Raw genomic sequence first — 24,511 nt, 5'->3', positions numbered from 1 at the left:
GGAGCAAGGGTATAGTAGGAAAAGATACAATAGCATTACACCTGTTAGCTTCACATTGATTTATTCTCTGACATACTGTTTCAGACACTTCTTGTAAATTGCCACAGTTCTTTGTATTTCACTGAAAGACAGTAACCAGCATCACTGGAGACCCCTGTGTTTAAGCTACTAATTGAAGTGCAAACAGATTATAATGCTTTTTGGCTAGAATCCATCAAAATGTATATTTGTTTCATTTATTTAAAGGTTTATATAGTTCTCCCTTTTACCATTCCTGAAATTCCTCAAGAAATCAGTCATTATAATTTGCAACTTTCTTAAATGCACAGTTTAATGCTATTCTATCTAGCAACACAAACCAGTACAAATGAGGAGAAAAGGATCTTTTTGAAAAAAACCCACCCAACCAAAAACCCACAAAACAACCCCTCCAAAATAATACTCCACTATGTTTAATTATCTTAACCATGAGAAAAGCCAACTAGAGCATAACTGATCAATGTCTCCTCTGGAACAAGACTGAAGCTACCAGGGAGCACATTTAAAGGTGTCTCACATTCTCAAATGTGAACAGAACTCTGTGGCTAAACCTACATGAGGATGCTATGGATCCTAAAACTTTGCAATAATTTAAATGACTTACAGAAATTCTAAGTAAAACAAACAAACCAACAAGCAAAAGAAACCTTTTCCACTCTTAAATATTGATGCCCACTGGCAAAGGCAATTCCAAGCTGTAAACTGCTCTGTGCTAGAAGGGCGTTCTTGGAAAGTAGCATTAGATGCTCGCCCAGCTTTCACACTCTGAATAGAGAGTACTGGCCACTATTTATAGATGTGTCTGAGCCAGACAGACCTTTAGTCTCACTCAGTGTGGTCAGTCCTGAAGTCTTAACTTCTGTGTAAATTTACCTCACTGGAACTGCTGGTACAATTGGTAAGAAAAAGCGAGATTAAAACTTGTTTTACTGTATGTAGTAGATAAGTGTTAAAGAACAGGTATCTCATACAGGTAAAACCCTGGATGATTTTTTTATCTATCTTAATACATAGCATTTTAATGGAAGTGTTACCTAGTGATTAATTGTACTCATGTCTAGTATAATTGTAATTAAAATGTTGGTTTGGTGTATTTGTTTTGGTTTTTAGGAGCTGTCTGCCAGACTGCTATCTATTCATAGTGATCAAGATCTAATAGTGGTGACGTTTAAAACTTTTGAAGAAATATGGAAGTTTCTAACCTACCATTCACTGGGTAAAGCTGTTTCACCATACAACAGTTCAATATACTGTTTTTATTCCTCTGCATGCAATTTCTGATTGATTGGAAACATGTTGAACAGGATTTTGAGGTTCTTTGTATTAACTCCTAATAGCAGTAAGTAATGTTCTTGAACTGAGTAGTAGTGAACTAGGGCTGGAGAGGCACTCAAACCTCCAGCAGAATCTGCCTTTGTCCCAGGATAACAGCTATTGTTCCTGGCAGATGTCTTATCTAAGTTAAATACTCCAGAATCAGATTGTGTCTGCTTTCCAAGCAGTCTATCCAGGGTTTGTCCTAAAGTCTAACCTGTGCTGCAACTTCAATGCTTTTACAGCTTTTTCTGCTCACTGTAGACATGTGAAGGTAACTCTTTGCACCATGGAGACACCTAACCTGCACTTCCACTGTGTTGTTTTCACTAGGAAAATCAACCCTAATTCCTGTAATCCTTCTTCACAGAGTGTTTTTTCTAGATCTCTCATCATGCTTCCCACTGGACTCTTTCACATATTTCCTGAATAGTAGTGAGCAAACTGGAGAGTTGGTAATGCTTCAGAGGAAGTATCAAGTAAAACAAAGATTGCTTCATATGCTTTGCCTGCTTCAGTTTTGTTTCTAAATCTGAGCATGGCTTTTGTAGCAATATGATGCCACTGATTTGACTTTCATTTTTGATATCCTATAATTTCACAGGTCTTTTCTGAGGAATAGCATTTGAATCAGATCTTTGTCTCCATTTTGTTCACCTGCTATTTTTGTGTATGGAGAGTTTGTGTGCATTACTATTGAATTTGCCTGTTTCCATCAGAGCAATTGAAAATAATGATTTTTATTTTTAATTTCATGCTTGCTATTTACTTCCTAGATTGTATTTTAAAATGCTCCTTAGAGAACTATAAAAAAATACTCTTTCAATCCAATTTTGCAGAGAAAGCACAAGAAGACGAAGCTGCTTCTTAGGCGAGGCTGTGGCTCATAGGGAATTGATTCAGCATCTTCTAAGTAGCTGAGTAGCACCTTAATCACTGATCTGCCCAACTTTCCTCTTCATCATAATTTTTGGCACAAAGGACTTGCTAATGTATTAATATTGGCCCTCTAATAATCTTCTATCTATACCATGCTGATTATGATATACCACTCTAGATCTTCCTGTAGCATCATATAGCTTTGAAAGCCCTAAGCCCTAATGTAAGGAGACCCAGTTTCCAAGATCAATCACTCCTTGTGATTTACGTGACTCTGGAATGCAGCATCATCTCCATCCCAAAGAAATTCAAGGAATCTGATAGCCAGGCACAGTATCTGCATTAATTGGCACAGCTGAATCAGGCAACAGAAATTTATAAACAGGTTATTTTTTGAGATTATTTCAGGTCATCTCTTATTAAGTGATGCTAAACACTTGTTGCTCAAAGCTTGCTAGTGATTTTCTCAGACTGAAAACCTTTTGAATATAGCTAAACTAAGGGCAAACCACACAAGGGGAGGACACAGTCTGCTTTTTCAGCAGGATTAGACACAGAAAAGTTGTTTGTCTTTTAGGTACAGACTGTGAGAGGTAAGCATTAAAAGTAGCTGTAATGCATGTGACAATGTAATTTTGCCAATACTGGGTAGTAAAATTAGTTCTTTATTTTGTTTAAGCAATGATGAAGTTATCTGAACATCTGAATTTGTGAAAGGTTATTTTCTTGTATAATACTGCAAAGAAAACCAAATTGGATTTTTTTTTTTCTAGGTTTTATAGACCATTGCATGGAGAACTTATTCCTAGATCAGTCTTTTTGGCTCTGTTCTCAAGAGGAGGAAGAAACAGGCATTAAAGTCTCTATAAATGAAAAATCACTAAATTTGATGTACAGAAGCCTGCTAGTACAGGAAGGTAAGGAACACTGTACATACTAATGCTAAATTTAGATAAGGACCTTTCTTTAAAATTCCCAAATCAAATATTAAGACTATTTAAATATCTAATGAAGTTGAAATTTGAATATATTCACCCATATGCACCAGAAAGAAAAAAGAAAGGAACAAACACAGATTGGATTCAGTTGGATCATAAGGGGATTAGAGAAATTTCTAGGCAACTGGTCCATAAATGCATACCAAATGGATTAGGGAGGGATGTACCTTCTAACTTGCTTAATATTATTGCAGATTCTGGAGATGTACAAGAGAGGGTTTACAGATGGTTGCCAGGCTCTTGTGCTTCTCCTAAATAGCATGGCCTGCTGTGACCATCAGAAACAGAATGACCGACTTGACAGATCACTGATTACTGCAGTAAGAATGTGCAAAATGGTGCAGCAGCAGAAGATTGCACATCTCATCAAACACGCCCTTTTCTTAAAGGGGCACTAGACAAGAGAGTATGATCTTTTCTTTGATCTGACAATCAAAGAAAAATCTTGAGGTATCTTAGGCTTTTAATTTCTAATTGAACGTTACTGATGGTCTTGGAGCCAGTTTTAAAGTTTGTATGACAGTAAAACATTATGTAAAATGACATCTATTCCACCGGTTTCTTTTTAGGCGCATTCTTTGGTTTATATCCTGACAATCTGATAAGAAAGATAACAGATAATGAAATAAACACTTATTTTGAGACTGGGGCTTTTACTGAAGACATAGCAGGTGGATCTGTGGATGGTGACATGTCTAATGCTCCTGTGGAGCCACTGATCCCTTTTCATCAGTAGGTACCTGACACTATATATTTCATATGCATCTGTTTCATATGTACACGTCTGTCTTCCATGTCACACAACTGAAACTAATCCAGATGCCTGTAGAGCATTTAAAGATGGTTTACCATTTTATGAGTTAGATACTGTTTGGGTGGGGCTTTTTTTGTAATAACATCTATTAACATTTATAGTATAACATGAAGTGAGAATTTTCAGTTTTCAGGATGCTTGGGAATACGGATAGAAACAGGTGGATACTTGGAAATACAGATAGCAGACTAGCAGTGCTTTTACTCAACACTATTGGCAGGAGCCATCCTTCTCCTTAATGCAGTTTGTTTCAAGGTCATGTCCAAGCTCATAGTTGCTATAAAGCAAAAATTACATCAATGGACTCACTTCAGGAATCACCAGGAAATTATGCATTCCTGATTCTCTTAGTAGTTAAACAGCTGGAAATTTTCTGTTGTGCTTATTTCTCCCTACCCAAGGTCAACTTTCTCAGTCAGGTTTGCTTGACAAAAGTAACTATTACTCAAAATATAACTGTGTCTCGACAGTGAAAGATAATTGTGGAAAGAGTGCAAAGAGTGCATCTGTTTTTAAATGGATTTAAAATATCACTGTTATTGTCATAACATTTACTAAATTGGTGCATTTTATACACCAACTTCAATAGTTTTTTTCCTACTTTCAGATGGTTTCTTAAAGGGTGTTCTGATCCTCTGGATTTTACACTCAAAACTGAATCACAATCCATCAGGAAAGTTGGTAAGAAACTCATTCAAACATCAGCATTAAAAAACCCCCATACTTATTGCTCACTTTTGTTAGGACAGATTTTAAAGGGTTCAGCAACTTTTTTCCATTGTATTAGAATAGGAAAACAGCTTTCAAAATTGCACTGCAATGAAATTAATGAGAGCATAAATCTCTGCCTAAGTTGAGTTAAACCCTAAAGGATTATCTCTTCCCTTTTCCCTCCTAAATACCACACTAAGTAGATGCACAAAGTAGTGAAGAGTAATTAAATTGAGGATGCCTCTTTAGATTTGATGACAAACTTTAAGAAAATGAGCCGATGTAATTATTGTGGACCTTTCCTATGGATATTGCTTTAATACTACCAGAGAAATGAAACTTATAGAGATGGTCTGAGGTCTGTGATTAAATGTCTTATTTTCTACATGCATATCAGTCTTAACACTGATATATAGCTCCATGTCTATCCAACACGTATTTTATTAGTTGGTTCAAGTATTTTTACTCTAGCCCATGTTCAGAGCCCTCTTATAATAAGAGGGGAAAGTAGGGACTTAAACCATCTCCTTTTGTTGCCTCATGTTGGAATTAATTAGAATTTTGAAAACATTTTAGACTTGCCTTTCTAATCACTGGGAAATTAGTATTTTTATGTGGTTATTTACTATTCTAATTGCTCAAATGAAACCTATTAGGTTTGGATGCTTTCAATCTTGCTGCAATGCATGTGACTCTCATTCCATGAGAGTCTGAACTCCTGAGTTCCACAAATGTCTGTTGCTAAATACACTCTTCTGATGAGTTATTACTTTATTAAGTGTATTTGCGTTGTTAAATTACTTTATCTGCAAATATTATTTCTCTTCTTAACATACAGCAAAAGGAACCTGTCTAGCTGTGATAAATTATGAAGGTATTGTGTTAGAAGAGATGAGCTTCCAGGAAGGGGACAAAATTGAGATTCTTGGATATTACATTGAATGCATGGAGTGGTTTCTTGGAAGACATATGTTTACTGGCCAAATAGGTTTTGTAAAGACAAGTCATGTTAAAGTGGACTTATCTGCAAATAAGTAAGTGACACATATTTAATTCATAAACAAAAAAAGACTTAATCTCTTGAGCTTTAAGATACTGAATGTTGAAGTCAGGTTTGCTTATGTTTTGTTATGTGGTTTTTTTCTTGTTTCAATTAGAGTTGTCATAGTGAGTGGCAGTCAAATCAAATGCAAAGAAATTGGAAGATGAAATCTGCTTAAATGCTGGAAAATATTATCAGTCTGTATCAAAGTTTCTTGTTGGGAAAAGGAGTTGCTGCAGTTATATCTGGTTCAGTTTCCATTTTACGGATCACAAGATCCAAGAAGCTTTACTCTTGCAGAAGATTCTATTTTTGCTGGTCTCTGAAGGTTTATGTGTAAAAGCATTCAAGTTCTGGTTTTGCTAGTACCCTTAATTACAGGCCTTGCTTCAAATGGGGCTCCTCTTACAAATAATTGCTCATAATGTGGACAGAAACCCATAAAAAGTGTGCATTTCAGAATGCATTGGCACCATGTAAATAGACTGATCTTGCTGCTATGTCTGGACTGCTTGCACACTGAAACAAGTTCTTAATCATTGTTTGCAAGTACAAAGATGTGTAACTTTAAGCTTATATTAGGAAATCAATGCCATAATATCTTTAAAGATTTATGCGTTTAATGAATTCTCATAAAACGCTATACCATAAAAAAGACATAAAACTTAATCTGATCTGGCAGAAACTGTTAGCTGCAAGTATAGCTACTACCAGCTTGTACGTATGTTTATAAATATGAATGTTACTGACTTTAAGCACAAAAGGACCTATAATGTAAAAGATTGTATTAGTCTAACAAACTCCAGTTTGACTGAGCTCCTCAATCCAAATCTGCTTTCAGCCATGTTCAAAGCTTCTCCTTTCTTTGTTAGGACACAAGACCTGGATTTTCTTGAAGCAGAAGAGCTATCATTTTTTAGCAAAGAGAAAGATTTGGAAGAAGTAATACATTTGTTGAAACAAACATCCATCACAGATGTTTGCTCTGAGTACAGAATAGGTGAGTCTTTACTGCACAAGATACAAATGCAGTTCCTAAATCCCTCTTAACTTTTTTCTTATTTCAATGAGATTGCCGTCGTTACAACTACCTTGAAATATCTTGGTATTTAGTTTGATCATAGATATGGCATGTAAAAATCCTTTATATCATCTTTGCTACTTTCCTGCTGATGAAAAACTTTTCCCAGCAGAACATTTACAAATCTTTTGTCCTTCTTTCTGAGTGAATTAAAGAGCAGGGTTTTAACAACTGAGCTAAACAGATCTTCAAGCTTTCATATATTAGTGTGTTGTATTATAAAATGCAGTATGTTCACCCAAATACTGCTGGCTTTTTGTTCATCTTGGGAAAGTTGGCATAATAATTATTGCAAGCTGATGCGAACATACATATTTTTATGCTTAACTTAACTTTCAAAGGTATAGATTTTGGTATTTTCCTTTTCCTACAAAGAAAAAAAGATATATACTTCTAGCTACATGACCTGATATAGCTGTTATTTCTAAGTGCTCATTCTTTACATAAACTCAACTGGGACAATTGAGGTTTTACCTTTACAGATTCAGTGTAAGGTAGTGTAATATAATTGTCTTGCTGAACTGAGCAGAAGCAGCAATTTCTTATCCCAGCACAGGCTGTTCTGTGGCAATGTGTATGCTTGTCAAATATCTAACAGCTTCATCTCCTTTAGTGCCATCCTAGAAGAGAGGCCCTTAGGCTCCAATTTGAAAGGAGCCATGTGTAGATTGGACTTGGGTGCATCGGTTTAATTCTGCAAATCTATGTGTGTATGAACAATAACCAAGGCTTGTCAGATCTGAGTTACAAAATGCAACTCATGTCAACGTGCAAAATGACTCCACATCTCACCTTCCTTGCTCAAATAGAAAGCCTGAGAACAGGCCTGAGACTTCTATTAGGTAGTAAATCAATCTCATGGGCTTAATAGACACACTGCTATTTTTGCCTGTTGCATATTTTTTCACCACATCTCATCTCCTCCCTAATCTTTACAAGTGTCAACTTCTTTTCACATCTTCTCCAGCTAATAGCACCATCTTTATCACTTCTCTCTCTTAAACTGCACTGTTGCTAAATGTAAATTGACTTACCCAGAGCAAGCATTTCCAATATTCACTTGATATTCACTGGCTACCCAGGATTTGGAGAAGGCTGAGGTTCTTAATGACTTCTTTGCCTCAGTCTTCACTGGCAAATGCTCTGACCACACCACCCAAGTCTTGGAAGGCAGACGGGCAGGGACTGTGAGAATGAAGACCTTAGGCCCACTGTAGGAGAGGATCTGGTTCAAGACCATCTTAAGAACCTGAACATGCACAAGTCCATGGGACCTGATGCAATCCATCTGCGGGTCCTGAAGGAGCTGGCGAATGAAGTTGCTAAGCCACTGGCCATCATATTTGAAAAATCATGGCAGTCAGGTGAAGTTCCTGACAACTAGAAAAAGGGAAATATAACCCCCATTTTCAAGAAGGGGAAAATGGATGACCCAGGGAATTACAGACCAGTCAGTCTCGCCTCGGTGCCTGGCAAAATCTTGAGCAGATTCTCCTGGAAGGCATGCTAAGGCACATGAAAAACAAGGAGGTGGCTGGTGACAGCCAGCATGGCTTCACTAAGGGGAAATCCTGCCTGACCAATTTGGTGGCCTTCTATGATGGGGCTACGGAACTGATGGACAGGGGCAGAGCATTTGACGTCATCTACCTGGACTTGTGCAAAGCCTTTGACACTGTCCCACACTGTCCTTGTCTCTAAATTGGAGAGACATAAGTTTGATGGGTGGACCACTCGGTGGATAAAGAACTGGCTGAATGGCCGCACGCAAAGTGTTGTGGTCAATGGCTCAATGTCCAGCTGGAGACCAGTAAGGAGTGGTGTCCCTCAGGGATCGGTGTTGGGACTGGTCTTGTTCAACATCTTTGTTGGTGACATGGACAGTGGGATTGAGTGCGCCCTCAACAAGTTTGCCGATGACACCAAGCTGTGTGGTTCGGTTGATACGCTGGAGGGAAGGGATGCCATCCAGAGGGACCTCGACACGCTTGTGAGGTGGGCTGATGCCAACCTTATGAAGTTTAACCATGCCAAGTGCAAGGTCCTACACCTGGGTCGGAGCAATCCCAGGCACAGCTACGGGTTGGGCAGAGAAGAGATTCAGAGCAGCCCTGCAGAGAAGGACTTGGGGGTGTTGGTTGATGAGAAAATGAACATGAGCCAGCTTCAGTGTGCGCTCGCAGCCCAGAAAGCCAACCGTATCCTGGGCTGCATCAAGAGGAGTGTGACCAGCAGGTCGAAGGAGGTGATCCTGCCCCTCTACTCTGCTCTCATGAGACCTCACTTGGAGTATTGTGTGCAGTTCTGGTGTCCTCAACACAGAAAGGACATGGAACTGTTGGAACAAGTCCAGAGGAGGGCCATGAGGATGATCAGGGGACTGGAGCACCTCCCATATGAAGATAGGCTGAGAAAGTTTGGGCTGTTCAGCTTGGAGAAGAGAAGGCTGCGTGGAGACCTCATAGCAGCCTTCCAGTATCTGAAAGGGGATTTATAAGGATGCTAGGGATGGACTCTTCATTACGGACTGTAGAGAATAGGACAAGGGGTAACGGGTTAAAATTTAAACAGAGGAAGTTTAGATTAGATATTATAAGGAGGAAGTTCTTTACTGTGAGGGTGGTGAGGCACTGGAATGGGTTGCCTAGGAAGTTGTGAATGCTCCATCCCTGCCTGGCAGTGTTCAAGGCCAGGTTGGACAGAGCCTTGGGTGACACAGTTTAGTGTGAGGTGTCCCTGCCCATGGCAGAGTGGTTGGAACTTGATGATTTTAAGGTCCTTTCCAAGCCTAACTTATCTATGATTCTATGATATTTTATTGTGTGATTTGAGTAAATGGGTTTTTGATTCCTTCCATCTACATCAATCTAATGAGAAATATTTACTTATGATCAATTCCCCAATTTAATATACAGTGCATTGTCATGACTATTGTAACCATCTCTGGCATTTGTCCACCAAAGTCAGGAAGGTATTTAAAGAAGGAGGATTGAGAAGAAAATAGTCAGTGAGAGGCCATTCTTAAAGGCTAGTAAAATAGCCTTCCATATATCCTTCATACACTCAGTGCCACTTATGTTGCATCCAATGTACGAAAGACAGTGAATAGAATCCCAAAATGCAGCATGATGACTGAAATGCTATTTTTTGTGGATCTATCTCAAGGTAATATGCAAATGTTCTATAGATGTGCAATGCTAAACATGTAAAACTAGATCTATAGTAGTGATGTCTACAGAATTTAAATATATGCCTTTTAAAAGAAAAGTAAAAGGGATTTTTAATCTATTTGTTATTGGAATGGCCAGAAAACTCTGACACTCTTACCTATGCGAGCTAGGTTAAATAATTATCCACCTCTCCTTCCTCTTAAAGTGATGCTAAAACTTGCTTCATATTTTTTTTTTAAATATTAAAGAGATTAAGATCTTTTTGTAGAGCTTTTTGTTACCTTATCTTAGAAGTAGTTTGTATGGAATTCTTCTATCTGTGCTGCCCATTTGTACTTCAGTGCAGCAGTGATGCATCCCTTGTGGGGAACACATTGGCTTTAATTCCAAGTGCAAAATGCAGATGTCTCCCCACCTTACTGAGCAGTGGTAGGTGCATGATGATAAACACGTAGAAATCAGGGAATTGTATCAGCAGGGAGGGTAAGTCCCTAGTATCTGTTAGCTTTGGGTCAAACTTAAATTTCTTCCCTTCTAAATTTCCATGACACGCCCAGTTCTTCTGATATAGAAAATTCTGAACTGAAAAATAGCCTTATTTTAGGATAATTAAAACTGAAAAGGAACTTATGTACCATAACTAACATAACTTTTTTCTTTCTCACAGACCAATTAGAAGAACCAGAATTTCAGAAAGCTCATGAATGTGGTAATACTTTATATGCATTTTACATAAAATTAATTTTACATAAACTCAAAACATTTTACATAAAATTAATGCAAATGTTGATTTTTGTGGCATCTTTGCCAATTTTTCTCCTTCTAATGTCTTTTTGTATTCTGAAATTTCTTCTCTTGTTGTTTGCTTTCTTAGGTTTTGCTAGAAGACATTGTGAGTTTTCACTGATTAGATGTCTGTCTTGAACTTTCCTACCCAATTGCAAACTGTATGACCTATTTTTACTGCTGTGACACTCATACATGCACCACCCCCCAAGCCCCCCAATTTAATACGGCAAAATACTGTTTATGGGGCAAATGGCAAGTGCTGACTTCGAATTCAAGCAGATGTTCCATCTGCTAGAAAACTTCATCCCATAAATATATTTCTCAAAGGAGATATTTTGATGAGGATGCAGAATTATTTCCCTTTGGCATTTAGTTGCTAAGCTGTCACTATCATTACTTGTAGTACATTTTTCTAAATACCAATTTTTATATTTATGATTTTGCTGAATGGTTTGAGAAATGAGATTCTAAGAAAACTGAGCTCTAAATCTGCAACTTCAATAAGCTCCTGTTGATATGCAGCTGTAAACTTTGCAACTGACTATGACTACAAACTATATTCCTACTTCCTGCCCAATTACCTTGGCTGAATAACAGTAGGAGGACTAAAGAAATGATGGCATGTTTGACATTTTTTCATATTTCTAAGATATCCAACACTGTCAGCACTAGGAGAGTTTAGATCAATGACTGACTGCATCAATTGCCATAACTTGGCAATTTTGAGAAAGTTAATCTGTGCCAGCAAAGAATCAGGGTTGGTATTTGATTGAAAGAAGAAATCTTATACATCCTGCAGGCATGGCTGGCCACACAGAGATAATGTGGACAGGAGAACAGGACCTTTGCAGGCATCCTTGCAACACTCCAAATAGCTCAGTCTTGCTCGTTCTCCCCCCCCCACCACCCCTCCCAGCTTTCTATTAGTACATCAGCATACTTTTCTCAATTTACACGAATGCTCAAATTTACAGTTCCTTTAAACCTGAAGTCCATCCAGCAGCCACTACCAGTTCAGAGCTGGGGTCTTTCCAGATTCCGGTTTACTCCTCCTGCTTGCAGCTAGTCAGAATTGGTGTTCATTGGCAGATCTCTTGCTCATACACACAGAGTACAGAGAATATACACTCAGACACAAAACAATTCAAATTAACACTGGACTTATATTGGATCAGTGTTGGATCAGGCACAGGGCCTAGCTAGGCAAGTGTACTGATCAGCAACTGCTTACATGTAGCAAGTCCTGTTTATCCCCACTCCTTCAGTCTCCCACACTTGTTTCTCCCTGATCCTTCTTGATTTCTTCCTTTCCCCACTTTTGGCTTGTCTCCTGACATACTGTTAAGAAAGTGCAGTAGGTTTGCATAATGTTTTCCTAACAGCATCTTCTACTGATAAATATTTTGTTGGTCTATGGAAGAACATGTGTGTATGCACACATGAAGTTGTGATCTGCAATTTATCTTTGAATTTCAGAAACTCCATGTTCACATTCTAGCACAGGATTTACTAGCAAGAATGGCAAGATAGAAGAATTCCTGAAGAACTTCAAGAATTTGGAGGCCACTTGGGCAGAAGAGCCAGCTACTGAAGGAAACAATTCTGCTAGCTCTCCAAATAAGGAAATCTTTCCTCCACCTGAAACACCTTGTTTCCACATACATGAAGATGATGCTCAAGCATCTGACATCTTTGAGTCATTGTTACTCTTTTTAAATGGGGAAGAGTATGAGAGAAACTTCAAACACCTGTATGATTTTTCTTATCCATTTATCAACAGCATGTTCTATGGGTTTTCTGAAGAAGAAGAACTGGTTAGTTTTCTTAGATTAGCACGGGAAGCAGCAAAGAAAGCAGGTATGCCCTGGGCACTAGCAAGGCTATGCTTTCTCTTAGGCAGGCTCAGTGTTAAAAAGCTGAAGTTTTCCCAAGCACGGGTGTATTTTGAGGAAGCGTTGAGAGCAATAGCTGGAGGGTTTAGCGATTTGTACTTCGTAACTGCTCTTTATACAAATCTAGCAGTTATCTACTTGACACAAAAGAACAAAGAAAAATGTGCTCATGTTTTTGACAAGGCTACAGCTCTCCTCATGGGAATTCCCAACTACATTTGCAGTACTGATCTGGAGTCAGATATTCTAAAGTATGCTCTGAAGAGGACAATCCTGTGCCAGAACAAACATGCAGAGGCAAGAGCATGCTTTCTCCTGGCAAAACACTACAGTGCACACAAACAACATGAAGAGGCACTACCATTCTTGGAAAGGTTTCAAGTGTTGCTTAATGATTTGGGTTTACAAAACAACTTATCAAGCAACTGTTATATCAAACTAGCAGAGTCCTACAATGAAAAGTGTTTGCCACGCATTGTATTAAGTTGCATAAAGGTCGCCTCTTCCCAGAGCTCTGGTACTTTAATGGATTCCTTGAAAATGATTGATTTAGTCATCAAAAATGCTTCCAAGCTCTATGGCCTGAGGAAATACAGACCAATACTCCCATCCCAAGTGGCACCTTACCTCATACAAGCACTTTCCTCTGTGTTTACTAATGAGCAGCAAGGACTATGCAGCACTATCTATCTTAGCTTAGCAAAACTGTATAGCCATCACAAGCTGTATGGAAATGCCATTGTTTACATGATGAAAGCACTGGACTCTGATGTTTCTGCCAAGCCAGAGGAAATTATTAACTATTTGGTTTCACTTGCTTGGCTATACATTCTTTACAGGCAATATGATGTGGCTTTAGCCATTCTAAATGCTGTTGTAGATTGTCCGTGGAGCAATCCTCAACAACTAGGCAGCGCTTATAATATACTTGCTATTGCTTTGAAAAGAACAAACAATACAAAAGAAGCTGCTGAGAGTTACTACAAAGCACTACATCTTTCAGAAGAGACTGATATGATCCATAACCAAGCTATAGTCCTGGCTAATCTTGGGACACTTTGTCTGCAAGCAGCAGCCAGCAAGCTGGCAGAACATTATTATATCAGGGCAGTGAAATTGTTCTCCAAACTTCCAAGTATGGACTACAGCCAAGAGTTTATTCAAGTCCTCCTTCAGCTGGGATGTTACTATGTTGGTGGAACTCAAAGAGAAAAAGGCAGATTTTACTATGAATGGGCATTTTTAGTTGCAATGGAGACAAGCCATCTGGAAAGTAAGTATATTTTTTTCTTTCAGGTATGAAATGTGCCTTCTTTGAGAGAGTTTGTTATATAGGTATGTTTTAGTTGTTCCTTTAGCAACATTTTTATAGAATCATAGAATAGTTAGGGTTGGAAAGGACCTTAAGATCATCTAGTTCCAACCCCCCTACCATGGGCAGGGACACCCCACACTAAACCATGCCACCCAAGGCCTCATCCAACCTGGCCTTGTTATGTCCAGTTATGTGACAGCTATCAAAATGATTTAAATCTTTACTCTGTCCCATAATGGTGGAGAAATAAATGCATGTTGGCTTCTGTTCTGGTGGTACTTTGTTTTATCAGAAATTATAGAGAAAATAAAATGTTAAGGAAAACCTAAATAACTTAATCAGTAGAAAGTCTAGGGATTTCAATGTTCAATAATATTTACAACGGTTCTACTGTTGGTAGTGCAAACAGCACCAGACTTGAGTTTCAAGATATGAAAACAATTGGTAATCTGGATTACTTTTGCATGAAATAATTGTATTTAGAAGACCCATGCTTTATTTATCTACTCTCAGTATTATGACTAAGGCAGTTTATACAATTGTTTCATTATTTTTGAGATCAAGTTTGAAGTAACTTCTAGTCTTTGTTAACTTTGGGAAAGAAGAAGAAACTGGCAGTGGAATCTTCTTGTTATGACTTTTATATTGTTACTCATTGACTGTGGTGTGATTTGCGAAAAGGTGAGAATAAAATATGTTAAAACTAATTTAACGTTAATTTTAAAATAGAGATTCATGTTAGTATTTCTAATCTCCTAGGTCAACTACAAGCAGTTAAACTGCTGTGTCAGTTCTACAGTACAGTTGCTCCCAACGAGGCTCAGTGTGTCATCTACAATGAATATCAACTATCCTTAGCTAGGAAGATGTCCAACAAAGTTCTGGAGGGACAAATTTTGGAAACCATTAGTCAGCTCTATTTGTGTTTAGGAACAGAAAGGTAAGATGTGCTGAATGACTTTGCTTTTATTTTGGTTGTAACTTTTCTGTCATGCTAAAGGATCTCAGTTTGTGCAATAGCTGAATGTGACCAACTATTTTTCTCTCTGCTTTGACAATATGCCTTATTGGAATTGAAGGGTCCTGTGGTAGCAGAAACTTTTATTGAGGTTGGGTTGGTTTTTGTTTTGTTGGGTTTTCTTAGGTAGCTATGATCTCTCAAAGGAGACAAGATATTCAGTAGGGATTAGCACCTCTTCACAAGCCAAATAAATTCTAAAATCTACATAAATACCTTTAAGAGGTATCGTATGTCATGCAGCTCTTGATGGCTGCTATAGCTCTAGGATTATTGCTGGCAGGTGACTTGTTCACAATGATAGATTTTTACAAAACATTTTTTCCACTAGAAATCAAATGACATATTCCAAAGAGGTCAGACATCACCTTGTGCATTTCTCTTTGAGGAAATGTGTTTTTCAAAACTTAAAGCAGAACAAAGCCTATATGTAAAACTGCATTGTGTCAGTCTCCAGAAATCTCTATACTGCTCTTATTTTCAGAATACCCATTTTTTTGCTTTGCTTAATGGAAAATGGACTACACAAGTCTATTTATACTAACTAACAGGTGCTGGGGAAATGTAAAGGTTTCTCTAGACATTTTTTTAAGTGTTTAAGACAGCTTTGATATTTTTCCTTACTGTATCTTGCTTTAGGGAGTCACTCTAGATTCAGGTATTTTCAAGCATGCCTCGGAATGGAAAAAATGTCCTCAGCCGTGGAAAGAATAGATACTTATTTTAGCTTTAAGTGGCTGCAGTCCAAGCCTCTAACTTTCCTAGTATATCGCCTAATTTATTTTGCTTTAACTGCTGTTTAATGATACAGTTGGTGAACATCTTTTGGAGAGACCAAAGACAAAAGAGTTGGTTAAGATTTCAAGCTACCTGGAATTTGTAGAAGGCTTTCGCTAGCTGGAGAAGCTGCTGCTTTGTGTGCATGTAGTACATGGAATTTATATATCTCAGAAGCCTGGCTCCCAGATGTTGGCTGTGTAACCTTAGTAGATAAGGTTACAGTAGCCCATAGTACCACAGTATTCTTTGAGTTAACAGCTCTGAGTAACAAGGATATGTGTCTATGATGAAGTAATGAAAACAGTGATGTCTGTGGTGTCACCACTTTCATTGTAAACTACTGTGGTTGTGCCAGGGTAAACAGCCTGACCCATTCCATTTGCTGTGCTAGGTAATGGGCTGGTATATGCTTCCGTGTACTGTAAAAGCAAAAACTCTGAAGTGGAGATAGAAGTAGCATTCAGTAGTTGGGCTGAGTTGGATCAGTTCAAGTACCTTACCTTTCCTCATCTTAGTAGCTTGTTAGCAAAGACTGGAACGTCAGGCTTGTTCAGTTGAACTTCACTTTCTCTTGAGTGTAAAGGGAGTGACAGGTCAATTTCTGTAAGAATCAGAAAGTGGTAAAAACTTCCCCCCCAGCTCCCCTCACTTGAGATACCTTGTTGAGACAGAACTGAAATCTTGATAGTAAAAAATACAAGGGAGGGTATTACTTCCAGATCTGTTTCTGACCTCTTTGGAGATCTAAGTATGCTGTTCTAAAGATGCACTCTGTAAGGATTCACTGTAACTGTGCAGTTCATGTTATATTTTAATATATTTTGCTTAGAGGAAAATGCATCAGGTCAAGGTGATGGAAGTCTAACACAAGACAGAAGGATTTAATAATTCTGGGATTTCTAGGTTTGGTATAAAGCACCATAAGCTCAATTAATTTGATAAGTCTTCTCAATAAGGAGTATGACCACTTTTCTGAGGGCACAGTGTCCTTACACTTGAAAATTGCGTTGCCCAGTGATCTGATAATTTAGGTGCTTCTAAAACTGGTCCAAGTTTCTCTGCAATTGCTGATTAGTCTGAACTGTGCTTGAGTCAGAGCCTAGGTGTTTTTAGTAAAAAAAAATTTACAGCTGCAATTCCACTCTGAAGTTTCTAGGAAAAAGCCATAAATTATAGAAGAGCTAAAGATGAAGAAGGATTTTTTACATCTGTCACTAGCCTGAGGTAGAGGAAGGACACATCTAGACGAAGCCACCCTGAAATAACATAACGTGATAACAATCTAGCAGGAAACATAAATTGAACAAAAAAAGGAAAGGGAAAGAGACTCAGCTTGCTAGTTACTACTGTAATATAGAGAAGAAGTTATAATTTTGCATTGAATAGGGGAAAGAGCTTGTCTTTAACATAAAGCTCTTCTCACTGTGAACAAAACCATTTGCTAATTTGAAGAACCCCTCAGTAATTAGCAATTTTCCCTCTTTCAGGGCTTACAGGTCAGCTCTAGAATATACCAAAAGAAGCCTTGGAATATTTATAGATCTGCAGAAAAAAGAGAAAGAGGCATATGCTTGGCTACAGGCAGGAAAGATATATTATGTTCTGAGGCAGAATGAGCTCGTGGATCTTTATATTCAGGTATGTTGTCACCTCTTAGAGGCAAGCATATGTTGTCAGCATGGTGCAAGTGGTACGGTAAGAGAGTAATTCAATTTAAAGATCCCAGAGATTTTGCTAACTGATGCTCTGAACATGACATAGTAATGACATCTATGTAATGCTCAGCAGCTGAAATTCTCAGCATTTTCTGTTGGTGATCTGTTTTGACCTGTTGCTTCACTCTGGGAAGATTTTTTTTTGGTGCAGCAACCTTTCTTAGTGCCTGCTTTGTTGTCCATTCTGTGTATTGCATCATCTTTACCAGCTCTGTAGTACCACAGCAATCAAACCATGCATGCTACATGCTGGTGGGTAATAATTAATAATCATCTTAGCATGTCAGCTTGTGGGAAAGGCCTCAGGAAAAGAGAGTAGCTTCTTCAGGAAGCATTTCCAAAACACCTAAAGCTTTCCTTCTATGGCTGTGCACATCATGGTGTAGAGCCAGCTGGAGCTGCTGCTGCCTTTGGCATAGTGAGAATAGAGGCATTCGGCTTGCACACCTAGCCCCCCCCCGCCCCCACCAACTGGGACTTGCTGCAGCTGCTACTGCTGTGCTAACACGGGCTGAAAGATGACCTGAAAATGGGATGTAACCCTTGTGGCTGCTGAAACTGGATGATCTAGAGCCTTTCTCAGAGTGGCACTGTCACCTGGATCTGACTGTTGTCCATGTAGCTCTTTGCCATTCACTGAAGTATTTGAGGGAATTAGGTTCTTGATGTTCTAAAGGAGTTAAAAATACTTCTCTCCCATCTGCCTTGTAGTGCAGGATGTACACAGAACCTGAAATAGTAATATCTGAGTCTTAGCTGGTGTACAAGTAGTACCAAAACATGATGCCTAAATAAAATAGTCAGACACCTGCTAAGATGTTTTGAAAAACAGATCTACAAAGCAGGGAAACATAGGAAACAAGTTCATGTTTAAAATGGACTGAGACACAATACATGGGGCCACTTCATGGTTGGCTTTTTTTTCCTCTCAATTAAGTTACATTTCTTAATAGCTACCAGGAAAACGAATACATGTGTTTACAAGAAGGGATTGTGCTATAGGCCTGTCATTCCTTTTAATAAATAACTTTAGCTGATAGCCCTCAAGGCAGTCACTTGGTAGTACAAAATCCAAAGCAGCATGTGGGATGATTTTTCTCCATCTGCTTTATTTCCTCAAAGGAGGAGTGGGGCAGGGACATGCATGTGTGTTCCATACTGTGCATATGTAGTACCTGGTATTTAGAGCAGAAAGTCAATGCCTGTCCAAGTGCCAGTCTCAAAGCAGGAATCTGCCCTCTAAAATGGTGACTACTGGGTCAGTACTTTGTCCAGGCCATCACATCTTAATTTCCTTGTAAAACACAGCTTCCACAATATGATGCAAGAGAGTACTTAGGTGCCTGAAGCCAGAATAGGTGGAAAAGGATCAATGCCTTTGTGCTTAGGTAGACTTGGACTTGTATTAATTGAATGCAATTTGAAAACCAAAGATGACAAAACCAAAGCAAGATTTTTAATCTTGTTGCATGTAAAAGTCCCCTTTCTCATTAGTATTATATTTTTTCTCATTTTTATATTATTTCTCATTATCCTATAGCTGACTATCCTGATATTCTTGCTTTGAGGTAGATGCATGCAGCCTTTCATGAAATCCTTTTTGCTAACATGGCATATGTTTATTTCAGAACAGAATACTGGAGCTGCATTTATTTACAGAATTTATGTCACAGGCTTTTAAATCTGCACTGTTAGCAATATCTAAATTAGAATTTATCATAGAAATAAATTCTAATTGCATCTAATTCAAATTTAATACGTGGCAGCTGTCAAATACACTACTTTAGTGTCACATGCTGACTAAGGTAGCAGGATAATATTGCTTGAAAAAGGGAGACCTAATACTATACGTGTCCAGGTTCTTGTGTTCCTTCTTCAGCAGCTGCCACTGGCCTGCTCAAAAACAAGGTACTGAAAAAGACAGAGCACTGTCTCACCAAATACAGCCTTTTCTACCTCACAATGAGAAGAGAGGCCTTAACAAGATCTTTTTCAATTGCTAATATTTATGATTTGTTTTAACCAGGAAGTAACCAAGATTTATTTTCTTATCTTCCCCATCCCATTTTCTTTTCAGGTTGCTCAGGATGCTGCTCTTTACACAGGAGATCCAAATTTGGGAATGGAACTGTTTGAAGCTGCTGGAGACATATTTTTCAATGGTACTTGGGACAAGGAGAAAGCAGTGACTTTCTATAAGGTTTGTGCAGTTTTTCTACTGCATTGACAGTTATGTACCCTCCTATCACAGTTGATGTTCTACCAGTGCTGAACCAAAAGCTGATCCTCTCAGCAAACCATTCATAACCTACTGCAGCTGAGCACTTTGCCATGGTGTTAATGAATACCACCTACCTCAACTCCTTTTCTGAGTGTAGGATATGTTATAAGCAAAGATCAAAATGAAACCAGAAGTTGCCTGACATAAATGGAAGTCTGTTAGTGCACATCTTTTGCTTCAGCTGTACCTAAATTGCTGTTACATGTTTCAGGACAGGGCTCTTCCGCTTGCTGTTCAGACCGGCAATAAAACCACCGAACTCAGATTATACAATAAACTGGTGGAATTGTTGGTGAATCTGAAGGTTTATGAGGAAAGTCTGGAATATGCCAAAGCATCTCTCGTGCTCAGTGTAAATTTAGGTAAGACCAATTTAAATTATAGATGACTGTGACTGGTATCTCTAAAATACAACAGAACTCTAAAAGGTCTTTTTCCTCTGAATTCAGTCTGATTTCTTGCCAGGATTTCATAAGAATACTATCATTGCTATTTTTGCCTCTATTCAAGAGTGAACAATACTCATCCTGCCTCTTTTAACTCCAAGTTCTGTGGAAAATATTTGGTAAAGCACAGAACTAAATCTGGGATTTTAGGTCCAATCTGAATGTTGCTTCTAACAGCTAAGACGTAATACTGATGAATAATGTAATCTTCAAGAGGTTTTTGAGTGTCTAGGGCTAGTTTCAAAAATTACTATTCTTAAACTCTGAGAGCAGTTCAATTGATGAAGAACACCCTCACTGTTCCATGCAAGCACAGACAGGTGGATCAGTCTGAGAATCATCTTTTGCCATAATTTTTCATGTAAAGTATGCACTGGGAGGGGCAAGGGAATCTTTAATCCTGTTAACTTGCTTTCATTACTTTTATATATATGTGTAGGGTGTATATATCTAAACATGAGATTAATATAGTGATTTCTTAAGAAAATATCAGACACTTTTAAATCCTACAGCAGAAAATTTGGGAATTATGTAGGTTTCTTCTTAAAGGGTAAGTTTTGGCCATATATCTCTTGAGCAAAATTAGTTTTATTTAATAAAAGTTCAGCAAATACCATATAGAAATAAAACAAAAAATAGCATAGATGTATTCTGATTTGAGATGATTTGACTATTTTGTTTCTTTGGTTTTATCCTGACTTATACATTATCTCATTAGGAAATCAGCTAAATGAGCGAATAGCTTACCATCGGCTGGCTGTCATCCATCATCGTTTGGGTCACTGTGAACTAGCTGAACACTTCTATTTAAAGGCCTTGTCCCTCTGTTCCTCTCCTCTGGAGTTTGAGGAGGAAACACTGTATTACATGAAGGTGTACTTGGTCTTAGGAGACATTATATTCTATGAACTTAAGGTAACAAATACTAAAAACTGCTGCTACTAAAAAATGTTTCATAACACCAGGTTTTACCACAATCCATTTCTATGCATTTACAATGTAAGTAATAAAGAGGGAAAACCTACTGAAGTTTTGGAATCTGTTATTCTTGTTTGATACCTAGTAAAATGAGCTTGGATGTCCTTTTACACTGGTTGTGCTATAGAAGGTAATATCTTTGTGTCTCATTTCAGGACCCTTTTGATGCAGCAGGCTATTACCATTTGGCACTTGCTGCTGCCATGGACCTAGGCAATAAGAAAGCTCAACTGAAGATTTACACAAGACTTGCAATAATCTACCATAACTTCCTTGTGGATCGGGAAAAGTCTCTCTTCTTCTATCAAAAGGCAAGAACCTTTGCAACGGAGCTGAATGTTAGGAGAATAAATCTAGCTCCTGATCGGTGTTATAAGAACTCATAAGCATCTTTGGGAATGCAGTCTAACAACTACAGAAGTACCTAGAGAAACACTGGACTGGCTTTGTAAGAGGATGCAGAATGCATTCAGCGTCTCATTATGCAAATTCTGTAAGCCAGAGTTCAACATCGCAGACTAAATTACCAGTTTATATGACAGTAAACTATATTTCATTGTCTTCAAGATATGCCATCTTGGACTTGTTGTTTGAGGATCAGCTTGTAAACTAAACCCAAAATTCAGTGGTCTTATTTAAAAAAGCTTTTCTTTGCTATGTTTCTGCCGAGCTGCATACCAAAAAATTATCAATGCATAGATGCAATGACAAGTGTTTAATAAAATGTTACAGAGAAAAAACACTCAATTTGAATTATGGCTTTCTTTGCATGGCCTAGCTCTATTATTTTAATGACATCAAATAAATAAATTATGCACAAGCATGTTAGGTGAGGTATTTGAGAATTGGGTTGGTCCAGTTTCCCTGCCATCACCCCTCACTTCCTATCAAATTCATTTATTGTAGTACTTACAGGCACTACTTAAGATTTACCTTCTAATTCCTGAAAATACTTATGCACATGTTGTCATAACCAGAACTGAAGTCTCTAGCAATATATCAGTTGCAGTTTTGTGGATATCAGTGGTAACGTGAAGGGCCCCTTTCGCTCTTTTTCTCTCTTAACTGACCCTTTTCAGAACTGTCAGTATTATCTGCAATGATTTATTTCATTTCAAATCATCTTACATATGATTATGTTTTGTTCAGAAAAATGTACTACAGTTGCAAAAATTCTAGATTTTTCATTTTTAGTTTTAAACCTTTGTGTCTCAAAACACTTTCATAGCGGAGTTATGGTTGAAATGACCTTTTAGGTCATGGTGTATATTTTGAGAAGAAATGTCTATGTTTTGAGGTCTGATATCTTGCAATTAAATACTCAGATATGTTTCGATATGATGCCTTTTTGTTTCTTGTAAGACCTTCATATAGAAGCCACTAGTTTTTTAGAGACATTACAAGGAATTGAATTATGGAAGTGTCTTTGGAAGATGCACACACTATCAGAAACCAGCTAGGGATTGTTGGTTACATGTATTTTATTTGCTTATACTGTCAAACCTGGGGAAAGGTGCAAAAAACAAACTTTTTTTTTTTTTTCTGATCTATGTAGCAATGTAATCTCCTTGCTTTTGGTCCTTTGTCTAAAAATCTTTCTTTTCTTAAAATCTGTCATTCACAGCACACTCTGAATGCTTTCCCTATACATTCAGGAATCTGACTTTTGTTATCTTTTCGACCTTGTGAATGCTTCTTTTTTTTTTTTTTTTTTTACTTCTTCCCTATAGGCAGATAGGATAATGATATCTAATTGAGATAGACTGACATTTGGGATACTCTCCAGGGAGGGGGAAGTGCATCTTCTTCCTCAGTGAGTGCTGCAAGCAGTAGTCTATATAATAGATAGTTGCCACTCTGCTGCTAACTGTTACCTGTCAAGCTTCGACTTCTTAGGTAGACAAGGTAACTCTTTACAGTCTTTCACTTGGCTCAAAGGTTCAAAAAGTGAAGTAGTCCTTCAGAACTATACTTTTGAGCTTAAACAATTTTTATTTGCCGTTTTGAGAAGGCTCCCTGCTCAGTAAGCATTTTTTTTGTTTCTTTTGTCACTATAAAGAGCTTACCTGCTCCTCTGTTTTCAGTTTCATGGCGAGGATTAGATGGCTAAAAATAATGAATATTATAGTAATTTGCCTATGCAGCATTAGCAAATATGTCTCAGCACTTTGCTTTTAATAAATAAAAAAGCTTTATGTTAGTAAATCAGACCTTTGTCTTAATTGTAGAAGTGCATGTACTGCTCAAAGCAATTCTGCACATGAATTTTTTGGACTCTCACAATTGGACTGGAACTAAGCGTTAAGGTTGAAAGTTTTACTGTTTCAGTGTCTTAGGAACTTACATTGAATACTTTGAGTGTCATATTGTCCTACTAAGCATGGGAAAGGGATTGCCCCATATCCTTTTCCTTGCCTTGACTGAAAACTCAACAGAAGTCCTGTACAATCTCTGCAGATCTACGAAAATTGTGGATGTTGCTCTCAGTTCATGAACTTTCTTTTCAGTACTTGGCAATCTATTTTCCATTTCATTTGGCTTTTAGACTAGAGAAAATGCATAACCTCTCTCTGGCTCTGATTGCTGTAATCACAGGCAGTCTCTTTGTATTCTGGGAAGGGAAGCTGCAGTTCCTAATCTAGAATTCTGTTCTGCTGATAAGACCTATCTTCATTTTTGCATTGCTACTTCATCTTGTTGCCTTGATTCCACAGTGTTTTTTCTTTCATAGCACTCCAATCCTTTATTATTAATTTATCCTTTAATGTTAATTTGTGCTTGAGCAGTGTATAGCATACTGAATTTCTTGTCCATTTCCTTCAAGCCAATTGAATGGCGTACAAAAATGTATATGACTTTCGAAAAGGCAATACCTGAATTCTTTCCTTGCTCTGATGACACAGGAATTCTATGTTTTTCTATTCAGTGCAGTTAAAGTAAGTCATAGGCACCGGATTTCAAAGAACTGAATTTCTATCAAATGGCATTTTAGGTTTTTGAAAACTGCTTCAAAACCTGTTAGACCTTTAAATACATATTTTTCTTGGGAAGCGCAACATCATTTTACAATTCTGTGATGATAAATGCAATGCACTTGGACAGCAAAGTTCAAATTTACAAATTCTGGCTGGAACTGAATGTCAGCTAAAGGATTTTACTGTGAAATAGTTTGCTTTGATCAAGAGTGGTAGGATTAATCTTTTCTTCAGAGGACAGCTGTCAGATAGCCCTGCTCTCTTTAGCATCAGA

General features: G+C 37.9%; 1 protein-coding gene across 1 annotated transcript in view; it reads left to right on the top strand.

The window, feature by feature from the left end:
• Positions 1-21,721, top strand: part of SH3TC1 (SH3 domain and tetratricopeptide repeats 1) — a gene marked incomplete at its 5' end in the record, with an annotated part of 30,084 nt that extends 8,363 nt beyond the window's left edge. Inside the window, 14 exons of the mRNA XM_080626880.1 lie at positions 1,150-1,255; positions 3,006-3,149; positions 3,800-3,962; positions 4,652-4,725; positions 5,594-5,789; positions 6,670-6,797; positions 10,716-10,757; positions 12,314-14,002; positions 14,804-14,984; positions 17,330-17,480; positions 19,635-19,757; positions 20,050-20,200; positions 21,003-21,199; positions 21,418-21,721. Of these exons, the coding sequence (XP_080483006.1) occupies positions 1,150-1,255; positions 3,006-3,149; positions 3,800-3,962; positions 4,652-4,725; positions 5,594-5,789; positions 6,670-6,797; positions 10,716-10,757; positions 12,314-14,002; positions 14,804-14,984; positions 17,330-17,480; positions 19,635-19,757; positions 20,050-20,200; positions 21,003-21,199; positions 21,418-21,648 (3,576 nt within the window). The 3' untranslated portion in view covers positions 21,649-21,721. The remainder of the gene's footprint in view (positions 1-1,149; positions 1,256-3,005; positions 3,150-3,799; positions 3,963-4,651; positions 4,726-5,593; positions 5,790-6,669; positions 6,798-10,715; positions 10,758-12,313; positions 14,003-14,803; positions 14,985-17,329; positions 17,481-19,634; positions 19,758-20,049; positions 20,201-21,002; positions 21,200-21,417) is intronic.
• Between the last annotated feature and the right edge of the window lie 2,790 nt (positions 21,722-24,511).

This window comes from Psittacula echo (assembly GCF_963264785.1).
Source record: "Psittacula echo genome assembly, chromosome: 1".
NCBI classification, from domain to species: Eukaryota; Metazoa; Chordata; class Aves; order Psittaciformes; family Psittacidae; genus Psittacula; species Psittacula echo.
The sequence above is the reverse complement of the archived record's forward strand: the minus strand, read 5'-3'. Positions and strand labels throughout refer to the sequence as shown.